At 42.1% G+C, this 18,683-nt stretch overlaps 2 protein-coding genes across 5 annotated transcripts in view; one reads left to right on the forward strand and one right to left on the reverse strand.

Annotated features, from left to right (window-relative positions):
* Positions 1–16,108, reverse strand: part of otud5a (OTU deubiquitinase 5a) — a 34,834-nt gene extending 18,726 nt beyond the window's left edge. The window contains exons 1-2 of one of the 4 annotated variants that reach the window (XM_066644581.1): positions 15,295–16,108; positions 11,717–11,810 (exon numbers count right to left, since the gene is read on the reverse strand). In XM_066644581.1, the coding sequence (XP_066500678.1) occupies positions 11,717–11,810; positions 15,295–15,801 (601 nt within the window). In that variant the 5' untranslated portion in view covers positions 15,802–16,108. The remainder of the gene's footprint in view (positions 1–11,716; positions 11,811–15,294) is intronic. The other 3 variants (XM_066644580.1, XM_066644579.1, XM_066644582.1) reach the window with 3 other exon arrangements.
* plxna3 (plexin A3) overlaps positions 1–18,683 on the forward strand; it is a 587,367-nt gene that overhangs the window by 406,086 nt on the left and 162,598 nt on the right. The gene's annotated exons all lie outside the window — the stretch shown is intronic.

Below are 18,683 nucleotides of genomic sequence, written 5' to 3' on the forward strand. Positions count from 1 at the left end.
ACCCACTGTATCACTGTTGGCTCAGCATTCCATAAGCCTTTGAGCAAGACACGTAGCCCACAATTGCTCCCCGGGTACTGGGTCACTCCAATTGTGTGTGTTCACTGACACTGATGGATTAATAGATTTGTTGTACGTTGTGCAATGACAATAAAAGTCTGTTTTACATTTGTTTCTCCAAAATGGTAGCTTTTCCACAATTTTTATTGAGAATTAATGTGACCACATTTTTGCTCCAAGTAAAATCAGGACCGTTTCTTTGGGTCAATTCAACGTGAAATTTCAAACGCAATGCTAGGGTGAACTGGAATACGATTTTAAGTTGGAATAAAATATTAAATCATGCAAAAAGAGAAGAAGTAAATGTTGGATAAGCCCCATGTCCTTAAACTTTTGACCATTAAGGGTTATCAGAGCAGCTCCACGTGTCCTGTGCTCCAAGTGTCAGTTGCTTTTCTGTACGTGTGGAACTTTCAGGGTAACAGAGTTCAGCTGTTCAGCGCTGAGGTCACTCGCTCTGACCACACAGCCACAGCTTCAGGTTCCAGTGACCTCCAGTAATGCCTGACCAGTCTCTCCCACCTCTGACCCCTCTCTGATAGAATGATGAGGTGGTAACCATTCCCCCAACCCAAGACAAAAAAAAATCAATACCTCATCTAACACGTTTCCCTAAACAGTCAAAACAGCCCTTTATAGAGGAACCTTGGACTTCTGCCTCGTGGCTTTGGCGGGAAGTGTCGTCTCTTTCCAAATGCGTTAAGCTACTGATGGTCACATCACTTACTGACGATTCTACTATTCATAGATGAAAGTGAAAATGACTTTCTTTGCAATGAGTCTTAAGTGAGAGACTGAACTATCTTTTTAGAATCTACTGGTCGTATCTAATGCCACACCACTCATTCATTTTCTGTAAATGCTAATCAACCTGTGCAGTACACTGGGGCAGTGAATACACACACAAGCATGCAGCTTTTCTCAGCACACGGGGAGCATTTGGGACTTAAGTGCTCTGTTCAATGGTACCTTAGCCATGGATGTTGAGGGAGGACCACCCTACACCCCTCAACAAATCTCGAAACTGGGATACAGTAACACTGATTACACACAAAACACAATAACGCCTCATTGAGAGCCTGGTGTTACCTAAGAGCAGCAGAGCACATGGGGTTTGGCAACAGAGAGTGGGACAGTAAGAGCAAAGTTCTCTGATCCCCTGGAGAGAGCCAAAGCATCCCTCCACCAGCCGCTATACAGTCCAGCACACACCAGACATGAGTCTGGCCAAAGTGCTGCATGCGCAGCCAAGGCTCAAACCAATGAGACGTCCATGAGCATTCATTTCTTAGAATATTGTGTGTATCTAATAATGTGGTGTGAACAAAACAGCTTACTTGCTACATGGCAGGGAGTTGCAGAGGGCTGGATTGTGATAGACACAGAAACTAATTGCATATTCATAGATCTGCAAATGCTTAAATAAAGAGAGGCGTTACAGTTGAGCCACTTTTAATGCATTCAAGATTGGGTTTAACTTATGAATATTTTAATAAACAAAGACTAGAGGGTTTTATATGTGGCAATGTTTCCCTACACTAGTTAAAACCTCCGTAATATATATGATAAATAGATAGTAAAGTTAGAATTGTGCATCTATCCCCTGATAAAGTAATGGTCAAGCAATGTTTAAAAAAAGGTAACCCTTCCACCGCGCACACCAAACACAAAGTTCACGTTACGACACGACCGTTACGACACGACGTTTACGACGCAAAACCACTTAAGTCGAAACAAGGCTTTATACAGTAAATGGGAAATGTGTCGTAACCACGAAACATCGTAACCCGAGGACCTCCTGTAAGTAAGGAACGCCTACCCTGCAATGGAAAAGCGCTGTTTGTTTTCCCGCAATGTGCTGAAGTTATTGACCAAAACTGAACCATGGAGAAACTGAATACTTCATGACAAACAAAACTATACAGATGTCTCTGGGGTTAAGGTTACAGAGTGTAAACAAACACTTCTCATTTTTTTAAAATGTAATCCATTACTTTATCCGGATATAAAACGAATGGTGGTTTCCCTTTTTAAAGCCTTGGTTCCTCCTGGTTTTTTCTTCCTCGTGTCATCTAACAGAGTTTCTCCCCATAGCGCACTCAGTTTACCTCAGTGTGTGTTTACAAATGCAAATGTTGACCTTATGACTTTATTGTTTAAAGCGCTTAAGGGGGTAAAAAAGGACTTGATTATTTTACATCAGAATTGAGAAAATTGTAAATAAATAGTGAAACAGAAAAGAAATTTCTACACAGAGACCTATGGCTTTTATTGATATCACGGTGTCAGCGTGAGAGACATCACATCTTTACTTAAGTGTCTCATTTCCTATATTTGAGGAGACAGGGGACTGCCATTGCTTTCTCAACAGTAAGCAGCAATAACCTTTCAGACTCATTTTTATGTGTAAAAGTTTAAAAGGCCAGAACATGCAGACTTTTACACTAACTGAGGCAAAGGGTGCAGACTTTTATATCACAATCCCTGTCTGCTACGGCTGGAAAAAATTACACAAGAGTCCACTACTGTTTGGGGGTTAATGGGTCTCAACTGTCGGACGTCACGACTGCAAATTCTCCGTAGACGTCATTACTGTCTGACATTTCGGTCATAATCGTCTGGCCCGGCTGACCCAAACACAGCTGGTGTCCAAGTGAGGAGCTGAAGACCTGTCTTCTGGGCTAGACAGTATTTTGCTGTAACCGTTACAAGACTTTTGTCCAGCAGAATCTGCCCGAACAAAGTGCTTTTTCAAGACACGGCCTTTCACATTGAATATTCACTTAGCCTTCTTTTCAATCTGTCAAAACCCATTGTTTAGCCATCCCTTATCTAAGGAGTCACAGCAGTGCTCCTTATGTTGGTGACTTTGGAAGCACTGGAGTTTACTTTTTGAGGCATTACTTGATTATTATTGCATTATTACTTTAATCTGGGATGATGGGGCAATGGATTTTTTCACAGCAGTGCTCACAAACATCCACCAGTGTCCTAATGGCTAGGGTCAGCATTAGAGAGAACTCTATCAGGCTACAGTTAAGGTTAAGGCAGACTTTTGTCTAGCAACAGTTGGACCCAGAAAGAAATTAGCGAGACTGGAGATTTCAGGCTACAGTCGAGTGTACATTCTCAAAGCACAGTCAGTTGTTTAGTCAAAATATTCTCAGGCACTATATCTCCCAAGTCATTTCCAGTCATAACTTTTGCCATAACATTGACCCCAAAGGGCTGAGGTTTCATTATTCCTCATTACTCACTTGTGCCCACTCATGTAGGGCTTTATAATTACCCAGTCATTTTAATCCGATGAGTCAGAAGGAAGAAAACACCACACACGGATCTAATCTGACCCTCCAGGACTGAAGCTGTGTATCCAACAAATTCCACCCTTATCATACAACAAAGCACAAAGTGTGTTGTATATCACCAGGTGAGAGCTGGTTTGTTATAAAACGCTGTTGTCGTGCAGTGCTTTGGGGGAACAGATCAATATAATGATGTGAGCGCCTGTGGAATTCTCCAAGAACATCGGACTCCAGCAGGTCTTCAAACTTTGCTCCATGTTTGTGTGGGACATTACATGGTGTACCTGCAAGATGATGTCAACCTGCTATCTGTAGAACGAGCCTGAAGGAGTCCACTGGAGATAGAACCAAAAGCTGACGTGTGCCATGACGTCGTCAAGTCAACCAGAGGAATCCGGAATTAACTGGAAAAGCATAGTCAATCTATAGGACACTCAGAATACATGCTTATACTGCACTTTCCATTAAGAAAGCAATTGAATTACAAAAGTAAGGAACGTATAATTCTCATGATCTGACCTGATAGGACCTGGCCTACATTTTGCTTTTCAAGACAAAGCACCACTTGATGGACCTCCATGAATATTCCACATTATTTTAGTTACTGACAGATATAAGTATGAATTAAAATGAAAATAGCAGCTTAATTTGCTTTAAAACTGACAATTTTTTAAAATTGACGGAAAAACCCGAGCTCGCTACGGAAATTCTTGAACGCGACCGTGACGTCACTGGTGGACAACTGCTGAACAACGCCGCGGTAAAACACCGTTATGACTGACTGTTATGACAGTATCTAGCTAAATAACCAACATTATTCATGACAATAGCCTAGCAATAAGCTAAACTCAAATGTAGAGGTACCGTTATTCTTGTAAATGTGATGGAAGTCGAACTCGAATTCATCCGACACTATAAACCTCCGTAATGCAGCTACGTAGCCGAGTATAATCTGAGACACCGAGTTTAGCGAGTCAAGCTAACGTTAACTAACACCAACTAAAACAGGCGAAGTGAGTGTCCTTACCCTGTTTACCTCCATGTTACAGAGGCTCTTGAACACCTTTCGTTGGTGTCCTTACATGTCCATATTGTTGGAAAAGCGCCAGTGAAATGAGCTACAGATAACGGAGTGAGCGGATGGTCCTTTCCAAAGTGCCCGTTTAAAGTTGACAAATTTAGTCCATTTTCTGGATATTTTGGGATCTTTGGGCCATTTGTTCACAGATGTCCCACTGTACATTGAATGATTGCAGCCAAAAACAACACACCTTTTCGTCATTTTGCATTAAATTAAGTGGGGGGGGGGACGGGGACCAACGGTCTTTTAAACCTTGTTCCTTGAATTAGTAAGAAATAACATGTTTTCTGACTATCAATAAACACAAGTTAGGAACTCAAATTCCACTGTATTTATTTGTTTGACACTTTCATATCGCTGGTGCTTAGCCTTTAAGTAAAGGCATGAGCTCTTTACAGAAGCCTAGACACACATCAAACCACTGGAATTGTTGCCATTCATTTTCAATGGCACTACTTTGTGGTTAAAAACATTTTCTTTAAAGAATGTAAAAATATCTCTCAGTACTACACCATAAGAACTATTTTTGCTTTACGTCTACAGACATAAGGCACACATCTGGACTGATGAAGATCTCGCACTGGTGTTGTACACACCTGACAAAGGTCTATTTAAAGGAACTTAAGAATAAAAACAGAATATCATAACATGCTTTAAAAAAAAACAGCTGTCACTGCTGCTGCCTGAAGGCCACCTCCACCAATGTTCTGGAAGGTAGAAATTCCATCCCCACCCTTCTTCCACAGCAAGCCTCTGTCAAATCAGATCAAGGCGCCCGCATTAGTGACCAGACAGCAGCACAAACAAAGTAATGGCATGCAGGTCAGGTGACCCGCACAAGGTGAGGGTGACAACTGTGGAATGTCATTTGCGCATGATTTCCATACACACCTTTGCCAGAAGTGTGTGCGTTTACACAGGTTAGTTTTGCTTCATGTCAGGTCAACACCAGCAAACATACCTCTCATACTTAACAGTGGAATTCGCTGAAACTGACTGCGCACACAGCCTCAATTCCCATAAGGAAATAAACGCTACACTGGATTAATACAATCGCAAACAACCGAGAAGGAACCGTTTCACTCAAACGAAACGTACCCTAGTCTGTCAGTGTGTTACTGTGCCACGTAATCATTGTACAGTCTTTTTTAAGTGGATACAAATAAATAGCTCAGTGCTGAGATATTGGGGAGAGAGCGAGCGCAAAATTGAGACAAACAGCCTGTGACAGTTCACGCCAGCCAAGATTAGCTCAACAGATGCTCAGTCACACAACCGGATGTTTTCATGCCATGGCACTGAATCTTGTCGGGAAAAAAAAAAAAAAAGCCTGTGACAAATCGCTAGGCTGGCAGAGTCCGTTCCTACTGACTGATCACTCCATTTCCAAAGAAAGCGAAAGAGATTTCCTTGCACAAAACACAAACAGGCGCTGTACTGCTTTCTTAAAAAGGCTTATCACTTTTCGAGCACTATCTCGGTGTGGATTAAGTTCTTTTCTGTAACTGTAGTCCAGAGTGGATAAGTGCAACTTTGAGGTAATTTATACCTGATATCAAATCATTTGCCCAATCAGATTTTAAGCAGGATTGGATGTCAGTGGACAGGTGCAACAGAGTGCAAATTCATGATCAGGTTAGCGGAGTGCCTTCTGAAGTGCAGGGCAAAGGGAAAAGCGTTCGTTTTTTTAAAACAGATGCTACCGGGAAGCTGATGGGGGATAAGAGAAATCTGATTATAATCACTGACAGCTAACACGCGTGTTAAAGCGAGTAGAGGTAACTGATGACGGATCAGATCATGGATGCCAAGGAGCAGGTGTTCACTTTTCTGATAATCAGGTGCAAGCAAACCTACACGGGTCACGTCCGTGAATTTAAGAACTTGGCGACTTCAGGTGCATTCCAAGGTGTTATAGTTCACCTTACAAATCACCTGCGGCTAACTCTAGCTAATCCGACCCAATCCAGGTTGGACTGAAGAGGAGCTATTGTTTATTATCAATGGCTGAGAAACAAAAAACAAAACTTTTCCCGAAATGCTCCGCACCAGTTCAAGGAAACTAAAGAAAAGTTTGCATAACGCGCCTGGGTCAGGTCGTCCCACACTCCACACCACTGCCCTCAAACTGTGTGTATACAGCACTAACCCACACTAGAGCCCGGGCCAAGCCAAATCTAACTAAACCAAGCCAAGAGGAGGAGGGTGGGAATGAAAGAAAGAGAGAAAGAAAGGAGAGCCATCCGAACACAGCTGAAAGGAGAGTGCTGGGAGCTAAGGCTGGGCTCGAAAACCCGACACCGTTTCCCACGTCTCAGAAACGCAAGTTCACATTCCACCAGTAACCCCATTAACACAAACCTGCGCCTGATGCTTTCAATTGCAATAAATGTGCGAAAATGCCGAGAATTAAGGTGATTTGACACATTCAGGACGTTAAAGAGTCTTCATGATTAGTCTCTGGACGACAGCTGGTGGATCAACAACGTGATACACAATCATATCAGAATAATATTTAAATCTAAAACTAATTTGACTGTGCATTTGCTGTAGGTTTTAAAAAGACAGTGTCTTAATTAAACATTTAGGCATAACCCTGGGCAGATACGTATATAAACGATGCCAGATATCTGCATCTGATGCCTTTTCCATATGAGTGCCTCCCTAGTCTCAATAGTATCAGATAGAGCTCATATCTATAGCACACTGAATGAACACAGCATTTCAATAACAATGTGCAATGTATCTGAAAGTTTGCAAAAGCTTGCAGTGCATCAAAAAGCGCATCCTTTTTAGAGACAGAAACATAGTCCTTGTGCTGATCATTGTACTATGACAAATGAGTGTAGTTAGTTAAAGAAGATAACCCAAAGGCTGTGGTTTCTCCACAACACAGTGATGCCACAATGAATCTCATGAATGGTAATTAATGGACTGATGCATCCCTAACTATTTGTGGAGGATCAGAAACAACACTTGTGTGTACTTGTGTGTACCCTCTCCCTGTCAAAGTCTCTGAATGTAACGAACACTGCATTAACGTTAGATTTGACAAGGGTTAAAGCTTGGACCTTGTTTACAAAGGCAGGTGTTTCTTAAAAAAGCAACAGCGAAGATGCTCAGTTCACACCTGAGTCTGCGCTGCAGCCCTTAAGCCCAGCAGTGAAACTGCGAGCACTTCAGGGGGCTATTCTGTGTAATTGCAAAACTGAAACCACAGAGAGACGTTCTCACTATCGCACACCATTCGCAGGTGTGTGTGTGGGGAAGAGGGGGGGTGGGTTTCTGTAAAATGAAATGACTACTATTACACTGCTGAGAAACACAGTCAGACAGGGAACGACCCCCTCTGATGCAGTTAAAGTGGACATCACCGCATCATCCTTTCCATCAAAAGTTCACTTCTCATAAAAGGCATGGTATTCTGCCTGCAATCATTCAAAGCACCTCTGAAGATAATTACAGTGGGAAACTTTACTGAGCTACTACTGAGGGCACAGCAGAAACTTGGGTTGAGGCACACCAGAGGAACCAATAAAACCACCTGAGGCTTAGAGTGCAAAACACTGTCATCCACTCCAGGCTGCTGTACAGAGGGTATCAAAGATTACACTGGAACTTTAAAACCTTTAAACTCAAGGGTTCAGTCAGAGTCCCACTAAAACAAGGAGGTGAAATGGACGCTGTTCTCTGAAGTTTATTGTTCCCCGTTTGTTTAGTCAAAGTGCTGCAGTGCCCAGCCCTTATCTATACCATATTCAAATATACACTACCATTGAAAAGTGTGGTATTGTTTGCTCCAGTTATTCCACATCCGATTCTAACTCAACCTGGGATTAAATATTTTAAACAAATGGTTAAAAGACACTGATGGTCTGTTCCGTATGTTCAATTCTGTGCATGAGAAAATATTAACCAATTAATAATATCCCCCTTTTTCTTGCCTGTGTTTTGACTGCCTTTGAAATATTAAAATCTCTGAGCTTTAAAAACAGGATTAACACTGGATTCATTTATGCACTTGTTTACAACCAAACAGATTTCATTCTGAGCTGAGAGAGAGGCTGCAGGGGGACTTTACAAAAACCACTCAGCTGCAGGGGCTCTGGTGAGAAATGCCAGTAAACGCAGCCCCCCTCTGTTTGAACCAGATTTGTGGCTACTTTTTACTTTGACATCTTTAACCCATAAACACTACAACACCTGATCCGTTCATGTTTACCTTTCAGCTGTATCCCATACCGCTCAACAATGTGTTATTCCTAAAGTCAGAGACTGACACGCTATATTTAAGGCGTAAAAATAGAAGCTCTGCCTTTCTACAAGAAGAAAGTTCCCAAAGGAAATCTTAGAGAAAATAATCACAATCGCAATGGTACCCTCAAAAACGTAAAGTGAGGGCAGAAGGGAGCAACAGCTCTGCCACAGTGAGGCCGGGTGTGTGACAGGGGATATAACTGAGTGGGACAAATGTTTAAAGGCCAACTGGTGGTTGTACACCTGCAGCCCAGGGAATTTACAACATACAGCACATACACCACAGAACTGTACGACATCCAACTATTACAGAGAGAGGGAGAGCGAGAGAGCAACAGAGGGACGGAGAGGGAGGAGAGAGAGAGAGAGAGAGAGAGAGAGTGTGTGTAACAGGAAGGGAGGAGGAGAAGGAGATAGGGAGGGAAAAAGAGAGAATGAGAGCAACAGATAGAGGGAGAGAGAGAGGGAGATGGGAGAAAGAAAGAATAAAAAAATGCAGGTTTCAAAGAGCAAGAAAGTGTAAGTGAGAGGCAGGTAGAAAAAGTGAGAGAGAGAGAGAGAGAGAGAGAGAGAGAGAGAGAGAGGGAGAGGGGGAGAGAGAGAATGGAAGAGAGGGAGAGAGAGAGAGAGAGAGAGGGAGAATGGAAGAGAGAGAGGGAGAGAGAGCAAGCGCGGGAGAGAGAGAGAGAGAGAGAGAGAGAGAGCGCGCGTGCGAGAGAGAGAATGTGTAAGTGTGTGGGAGGAGGCTTGTAAAAATGAGAGAAAAAACACAGTTTGTTTCCCACAATAAAGTTTCATAGCCGAGGAAGAAATGACTGTACAACATAAGATAGAATCTCCGAGCTCGAGTTTCAAGTAAACAAAGCTCCTCTCTGATGCACGCCATAAAATAATATAACTTAAAGTTTACACTGTATACACAGATTCATTTAATATTCAATAACAACTAAAATTAATATTTGTGCTTTGATTTGACAGTTGGAAAAACACGAATGGTTTAAAATAACACAAAGCCATTGTGTAGAAGAGTTCAATGACCAACCGCTGTAAATTAATCCAAATAAATTCTGAAAGCTGGATTCCACAAAATAAAAGTCTAATTAAAATCCCTCAAATAAGAAAATACATTTCTCACTGATATAATAATAATACAATAATAATATAAACCATAATTATAATGACTATAAACACACTCCACACTATACATCCTGTTATTCATTCACTCCTCTATAATAACTTGCTTTTTGTCCCTGAAGCCCTTTAAATCACAAGAAAACACTGTCTTTCTTTCTGCTGTATAGTTTATAATATCTACGCAGCACCAGTTGTTACTGAATGACCATTATTAATGCTACAATTGCTTCCAATCTTATAAAGGTAGTGTTTATCATACGCTCAGAGCACCTATAAAAATAAACGGAATGAGAAAAAAAGCCCCAGTGTGATTCATTTAAAGCACTGAGGTATGACAACCTGTTAAAAACAGAAACCATTTTAGAGTTGTTTATTTTGGTTCCATAATGAAGAAGATCTTGCCATTTTACAGGGAAAATCCCTGACTCTAGATGATGATGATGATAATAATAATACGGAAATGAGCATTGATCGTGGAAAAAATAGCCTCATGATGAAATTGTGGTTTGAAGGAAACTGGGTTAGACAGCTATATGTGACACTGAGAGGAGGAAGGGTGTTGTTTCGACGTCAAAAGTCCCTCAGACAAGAGCAAAGAGGTACCTCACACACGGCGGTAAACAGCGCCATCAAGTGTTCAAAAATAGTAAATGCAATATCCACATTCACAGACCTGCACAGTGCTTTATGTGCCTTTAGAACGTTAACATGAACCTCTTTGCACTTACAGGATTTGTAAACGGAAGTTGGCCCTTTTCATAATAAAAGTACTGACACATCCGGTCCAAAAAAAAGACTTCAATTAACTCCACTTTTTTTTCAGTTTCCTAAAATGTCAGAGGCAGTGAAAACACACGTTAAAAGCTGCTTAGCATTCACTGAAATATGTTAGTAAATGTTGACACAGTTCTTTAAAACGTATTCCTACACTGGCACTACTTTTCCCAAAGGGTAGAACTTGTAAGGAACTTGTTTCAACATTCGGTCTCATCACAAGACCTGCATTATTAAAGAGCAAAATGCCAAGAAAATTTTAAAATGATGCACCAAACGATCTGGTATTTAACCTTGTGTTCTGTTGATGAGTGAAATGCTTTTTTTCCCAATTAATAACTGAAAGAGGTCTGTAGGGAGTGTTAGGTTTTAGTCATGTGCTTTGACATCAAAGGGCCATAGAAGCATGGCTAAAAATTTATTTTTTTACATAGCTATTTCATAGAATTTAAAAACGCAAGAGCGCTTGACATTAACTCTATCACGCCTATATTATTAACCCCTCAAAAGCTGTTTTTCTTTATGGGAAACATGAACAACATTCTTGGCAACTGTGTTATCGTCTTGTTTTTCCTCAGAATATCACTGGAGTTATGTGGATATTAACTAGCAATTAACAAAATACCCCACAAATAGGCAGTGAGCATTGTGAAATGAGATTTTGTTTAGGAAATATAAGATAATATGGCTTGTTTACAGACAGGAAGCAGGACTGTGTTCCTAAATCCAGTGAAATTCAGAGATAAATGTGCACGCAGGACAAGTACATTTTAGTTCATCACAGTGGTCAAAAAACACCACAAGCCATCCATATTCCCATTAGAGAAAACTGCTAAAACCCAGGGTCTGTTATATAGGCGCATCACCGACTACAAAGTGACCACAACAACAGAACACAAGCGCTATTGAGATAACCATTAAAGCTGTGATTAAGTGGCAAGCACATCTCACCTCATGTTCTACTGCTTATTTAAGAAGGTTTGAGCACCAGTGAAGAGATACCCTGACACATGAAGGACCATTTTAATAACGTTTGTCATCTAAACCAAACTCATTACCTAAAGAAGATATGATATTTAATTAAAAAGTTACGGAAGAGACCCACCAACTGCTCTGAAGAGGCAAGCACCGTCTTCCTTCATTTTTTTAATCACAAATCCTTTCTTTTCCCTAAGTGCTTTCTCGAACCAGTGCTCCTGCTGTAACACAAAAGAGAGAAACAAAGGGAGAATGGGAGGGCGTGAGAAAGAGAGAAATGCTATTTGAATTTTAGTAGAGAAACTTACAGGAGCTCCACTCTGTATATACACAAATAATAGTGGTATGAAAGAATGGATTCGACTGTGCAGTCAAGATCATCGCTTTGGGCTTCTGTTGTCACATTTATTGAGTCAAAAATTTGTTCATCTCATTTACTGTAAATTAAATATAGGCCCTTTACCACCCGTAGAGCACTGTATGTGACACTACCATTGCACAAAGTACATGATTCTAGCTTTGTACAAATAATACCTTCTGAACACTGCAACACAGTGAAAGGTCTGAACGAGCTGGACAAGCGGTTACAGACCGAATGAATGAATTAATGAAGTAAACAAGCAATTTCCTACTTCTGTTCCTGTTACAGCTGGGTAATAAGTGGGAAATAATATTATGGCACCAAGTTATTATTAATTGAACTTATTATTATTAGAATTATTATTCACCAATAAGTTAAATGCCCATTTATTGTCTTTTACTAAATAATTACACAGGATTTCAATCTGTAACTAGTTTAATAATATTACAACGACTACACAAAACTCTGCTGAAAATATGTGGGTTTAGTGCTAAATATCCATTTATGTTTTTCCTTGTTTCTGATCTGTTTTGTCTTTAAATGATCAGTTACAGTGTACACAGACAGTTACTACAGCTCACATCTGCCGATAACATTGATAACGTTGTTACTGATCTGTGCTTTCACCTGAGCGCTGAATCAAACCTAATCTAATTTTAAATTCTAACCTTAATCTGCGATCTACTCAAACTGAGATTTGAACCGTAATATCGTGTGCGCAGAAGGCAGGGGCTATACGTACTAAACCCACCACACACTTAACCAACTAGCCACATCATTCTGAAGAACAGATGCTATCATAAGATAGAAAAGTTCCTTTGTTTATAATCTGTTTGACCAGAGGAGGACAGGTCCTTCAGCTTCAAGGGACTTTTACCCCCCACTGCTGTCATTATTGGCTCCCTCACCTGGGATTATTTAAATTATAATTTCAATAACACTGCTTTCTTTACTGCATCATGAGGTTGTAAAATAATGCTATAAAATAAATAAAACCGACTGGACACTTTTATAGCTCTAATATCATGTAGTTTCCATAATTATGAGTGTACACCACACTGTAACTGACAATTTAAAGCCTTCTTTGCAAAATGGCTATTTAATAAACAAGAGGAAGTTTCGTTTTTTCTGTTTTAGCCGATATGAAATGTAAAAAATATCAGACAATATTTCAGACAGTAGTTTTATAATAATTTTATCGTATTTCTATTCCACTAAGCCCATTACTATGACAGTGGTATTAACCATATTAGTATCCATGGTAATGAACTGGTTATTAACCACTAGGAAGCCTTCTAGTAGGAGGAGGGGTTCCACAGGATGTGCCTTATTTTACTAGCAGCTAAGCTAACGCTAACATTTTAAAGACCATTTTCAGCCAGTTAACCTCACAACCCTGCAGTTAAAACATAACAGAGTTGAAATCATTGTCGCCCGTTCCTTCAGCGCTCCCCTCTGTTTATTGTTTACTTCTCGTACATGACTCAAAATCCATTAAACAGTTTCACCAATGAGGAAGACCCTTACTGACAGTTGCTACACTGCCTAGTGCATTTCATAATAAAAGCCTCTGCCGTTCAGTGAATATAATGCAGACAGAGAATAAAACGATTGCAGAATAAAAAATAATTAAACGTGAAATTATGTTCAAGTAACAGACCTTATTCCCCTCAACCACCCGCCCTCCATGCCCCAAGGATAAGAATAAAGAATTAAACAGGAAGAGAGGGGACTTTTATATTTATTAAAAAAAAACATAACTGTTTTAGTTTAGTTAACATAATTAAACAAATAAACAGATTTGTTTATCATTTTTTCACAAAGCGATCACGAATATATGAATGTCTTGTGATAAATCGTATAAACAAAAATAAAAATAATTAACCTCTGATTTGTTAGCAAAGCTTTGAGCACCTCTTTAGTTGTTATTACTCTTTTAGCCTCCACTAGGACAAAAGAGTTTCTGTGCACTTGTAACAGCAGAAGACAATACGTATCTAATAAGATGCTACCACTGTTATTACAAATTTAGAGTGATGACTTTCCTGTGTTTGTGGTTTTCAACCTCTTAGGAAATGACCCGCTAAAATAACTGCGCCATTCATATACTGTGCCGCTAGATAGTGGGGTGCCACTTTAAAATGTGCACTGCAAAATTGTACAGCTTATAGCCAACCATGGGTTCAATCCTAAAGTTTATATCAAAACCATGTTTAAATATAAGGCTCCTGTATTTTGGTTAAATTATACGTTCCACATTTGTTCACATTTCTGTTTCCACTTTAGAGTTACTAACACCTTACAGATGTCAAAGATTTGCTCGACACGAAACAAGTAGTTTGAGCAAGAATAAGTGTCCAGGGCGACACTCACTGAAAATAAGCATGCCAGTTATTGAACGCTGGTCGTATTTTTGCAGACTTTCCGTAAGCGGTGGCTGTGTCATCAGCACAAAGTTGTTGGACTATTTTGAACAGTGTAATCTACAGGTCGGTCATCAGTTCTGTGTTACTTTGTTACGTATACTCATTTTCAATGTAAATAAACGTAAGTCTAAAATTAAATCCTGAACATTTGTACGAGTGCGAAAGCATCCTCAATGTTATAAAAATGTAAGGCATATTACTTCAATCATGATCACGTCTAGCAGTAAGTGACTTGTTTGTTCACCCACACGGGGAATTTGTTTTTATGGTGTCATTTTGACACACGCCTGCTCAGCTGTTGCTGGATCCTCTGGCCGGAGTCTGAACATGTTTCTGAACCTATTTTAGGTTCGGTCCAGGTTTAAGTCTTTTCCCCCTCATTTATGAACCCAAGCTTTCAGGGCCAGTTTGCTAACAGACACACACTCATCAACTCATGAACTAGTTTCTTTCTCTTTTTTTAATGTTTAAAGGGCTTCTGGTAGCCTTCCTACCCAGCTCCAAAAGTGACAAAGTGCCATTTCTGTTGTGCTAAGCCCAGAGCAGCGAGGACAGAAGCTCTGTTCTTCTCCCTATTACAGGTCAGTGAAGCATCACTATGATTTTAAAGTACAAATGATACCTAGTGTTCCTTTAAGGTTTATAACTTGCTAACTTCTCCAGAGTGCTGGCTTGATTTGTCTCTGATGTCTGCCCCACTGTTTAAAGTTTAAAAAGAATTGTAACGTGGATAATATGCTTTGTTGACGCCCTTAATTTTAAGAGTCCAACTTTAAAGCTAGTTGGTGACTCGCCCTGAGGAGGTGTTTGTTTATCTGGTCATGAGCCCTTGTTTTTAAATGTCTAACTTTAATGCTACTTGCTAACTAGCTCCATCAGACTGGGTGATAGTTTAGCCTCACACACACACACACACACCTGCTCGACCGTAGCCGGATCCTCGGACTGTAGTCTGGACGCGTTCTCGTACTCGTCCTCGCTGTTGTAGCCGGCTCCTTCTTCCGAGTCCTGACCGGCTCCTCCGCCTCCTCCCGCGGGCACAGCAGGCGTCCCTCCGCCCGCCAGCGCCGCTCCTCCCGCCGGGCAGGGAGCCTGCCGCCGCCGCTTGCTGAGCCCGGGCCCGGAGCAGCATCCTCCGCCGCCCACCACTACCACACCCCCGGCAGCGAGCTCCGCGTCCCCGGGCACGGCGGGGGACGAGGCGCCTAGCGGCGGGGGCGAGGCCTGCTGCGGCCGGGAGCTCGCCTCGTTCCGCCGCTCCTCCCGGCTCCATGGCAGCGGCGGGGAGGCGCGGGGCCTGGCCGCGGCGCGCACCACTGCGTGCTGGTGCTGTAGAGCCTCGGAGGCGGCTCGCCGGTCGCTCTCGTCCCCGTGGTCCGCGACCCCGACGCTTGAGCTCGGCTTCTTCTTAGGCAGGATCGTCATGTTGGAGTAGTGTGTTTATGTGAGTGAGTGAGGGAGAGGGAGAGAGAGAGAGGGGGGGGGGGAGAGGGGGAGGGGGTGGTCTGTCCTGGCCGTGTTCCGTTTCTCAGCCTCGGCCCTCTCTCCTCTGCCCCGAGTCCCGAGATGAATGTCCGCGGACGCTTTCGGTGAGTGACGCTAAGGTTTTCGGTGTGAAACGGTGAAGCGAAAAGAACAAAAACAAACGGAGCCGCCGCTCGCCGCCGCTCTCTCCCCACACAACATCAACATAGGCCTGACGACAGCCACACGTCACTTCCTTTGTTGCAGTCCAAGTCATTCTCTCTCTCTCTCTCTCTCTCTCTCTCTCTCTCCCAGTCCTTCATTGTTTTGAATAATCTCTAACTATATTCTTTATTCAGCAGATAGTCTTTCATTGTTTTTCCACACTCCTCCATCTTTTTTCTCTCGTTTGTTTTACTCTTTTACTTTCGACTTTTACTTTCTCCATCAAATTTTGACACTCGTCTCTCTCTCTCTCTTTATATATACGTTTTTTTCTTCCTCAACCTTAAATCGTTAATTTTCATTGTCCTTTTCTCTTTTCTTTTTCCGTGTCGCTGTCTACTTTATACGGCTTTTTAACCCTTTAAACTCACTCTTTCTAGACGCTTTCATTCATTCGTTTATTTTTCCTCTTTCACCACATTTATTCCTTTTGTGAACCTTTTCCTCTCCCGCCTTCTCCCTACGTCACTTACAAGTCCTCTCTCTTTCTGTGCACTCACATAAAAAAGAATTAAACACTGAATTTCACTTAGAATTTTACTGAAGTTGTCTGATATTTGATTTTCTTTAATAAGTGAGGGGATGGAGTTGTTCAGACTTCTGGGACACCCATGAAAGTACATAATCCAGTGCTGTAATGCATCTGCAGCTCATGATTCAGTTACAGAGACTACACCACAGGAGGTGGACTCTTCTGAATTCTCTTCACTCGGTTCCTGTATCTGTCCACATCAGATCAAGAACCCTTTCGCTGGCCTCCGAAGTAAAAAAAATGGGCCCATCCCTCCATATTTGATGGCAATAGTTAAAACCCGATCCGTACCAATAGCCCTCTGACCTTCAAGTGCTTGACTTGAGCCACAATCCTTCAACATACGCTGGAGACATGCCTCCACTTTTTTTCTGTCCTGGCGTCCGAGTGGTGGAGTGAAAAACCCTTGGGGGTTTGAATGGCAGTCACTCGCTGTCTCCAAACACCGTCTGAAGGCCTGTCTCTTTCAAGAATACATAAATCAGCATTTATCTTGCACTTATCTTGGCTATTACATGGTCTTTGTTTGACATTTGAGCAAATTTTAGTTTGTGAACATTGTATTTCTAGGTCTCCATACTGGCTTTTGTATCTGGCAGCATCTAAGTTTGAGTTACCTTTTGGATTCTAGGATGTACACACTAGTGAATGATATATTCTGAGTAAAGTGTGAAGCACTTTTGTAAGTCACTATGGATAAGAGCGTCTGCTAAAAGCCTTAAATGTAAATAATAAACTCAGCAAACACTGATTTTGGATCTGGGAAGCTGGACATGTGTCACATTCATTCATTGTCTGTAAGTGTTTACCCAGTTCAGTGTCCCAGTGGGTCGGGAGCATACCTGGAATCACTGGGCGCATTGCAGAAAAATACCCTGTAGGGGGCGCTGATTCTTCACAGGGCAACACACACTCACACATGCACTCATACCTATGGACACTTTCAAGTAGACAATCCACCACCGTGTGTTTTTGGACAGTAGGAGGAAACCTACGCTGACATGGGGAAAACACATCATCACACGGAGCAGGACTCGAACCCACAATCCCAGGCTCAATTATTAATTAATCGTCTGTAACCACTTATCCAGTTCACGGTCGCGGTGGGTCCGGAGCCTACCTGGAATCACTGGGCGCAAGGCAGGAAAACACCCTGGAGGGGGCGCCAGTCCCCCACAGGGCAACACACACACACACATTCACTCACACCTACTGACACTTTTGAGTCACCAATCCACCCACCAACGTGTGTTTTTGGACTGTGGGAGTAAACCGGAGGAAACCCACGCAGACACAGGGAGAACACACCAAATTCCTCACAGTCACCTGGAACGGGACTCAAACCCACAACCTCCAGGTTCTTTTACCATTATTTAATTATTTTAGTAAATATATGTTTGATACAATTTTATAATTTAAAGTCCCATAGAAACAGCACAGCAGGTAGGTGTCGCAGTCACACAGCTCCGGGGACCTGGAGGTTGTGGGTTTGATTCCCGCTCCGGGTGACTGTCTGTGAGGAGTGCGGTGTGTTCTCTCTGTGTCTGCGTGGGTTTCCTCCGGGTGACTGTCTGTGAGGAGTGCGGTGTGTTCTCTCTGTGTCTGCGTGGGTTTCCTCCGGGTGACTGTCTGTGAGGAGTGTGGTGTGTTCTCCCTGTGTCTGTGTGGGTTTCCTCCGAGTGACTGTCTGTGAGGAGTGTGGTGTGTTCCTCCCGTTTCCGCGTGGGTTTCCTCCAGGTGCTCAGTTTGGAGATGGATTGGTGACTCAAAAGTGTCCGTAGGTGTGAGTGAATGTGTGTGTGTGTTGCCCTGTGAAGGACTGGTGCCCCCTCCAAGGTGTATTCCCGCCTTGCACCCAATGATTCCAGGTAGGCTCTGGACCCACCGCGACCCTGAACTGGATAAGGGTTACAGATAATGGATGGATGGAAGTCCCATAGAACTGTATAGCTACAACATGCACAATGACAAATTAGAAAGATAAAAAAAGCACAGATCCCTAAACAGTGTCTCAAACTGTCTGTCTGTATTTTTAGGGTTATATTCTGGTGATGGGACATGAGCACCTAGGACCAAAACAGTGCAA

The sequence above is a fragment of the Hoplias malabaricus genome, chromosome 14 (genome assembly GCF_029633855.1).
Source record: "Hoplias malabaricus isolate fHopMal1 chromosome 14, fHopMal1.hap1, whole genome shotgun sequence".
In the NCBI taxonomy this organism is placed as follows: Eukaryota; Metazoa; Chordata; class Actinopteri; order Characiformes; family Erythrinidae; genus Hoplias; species Hoplias malabaricus.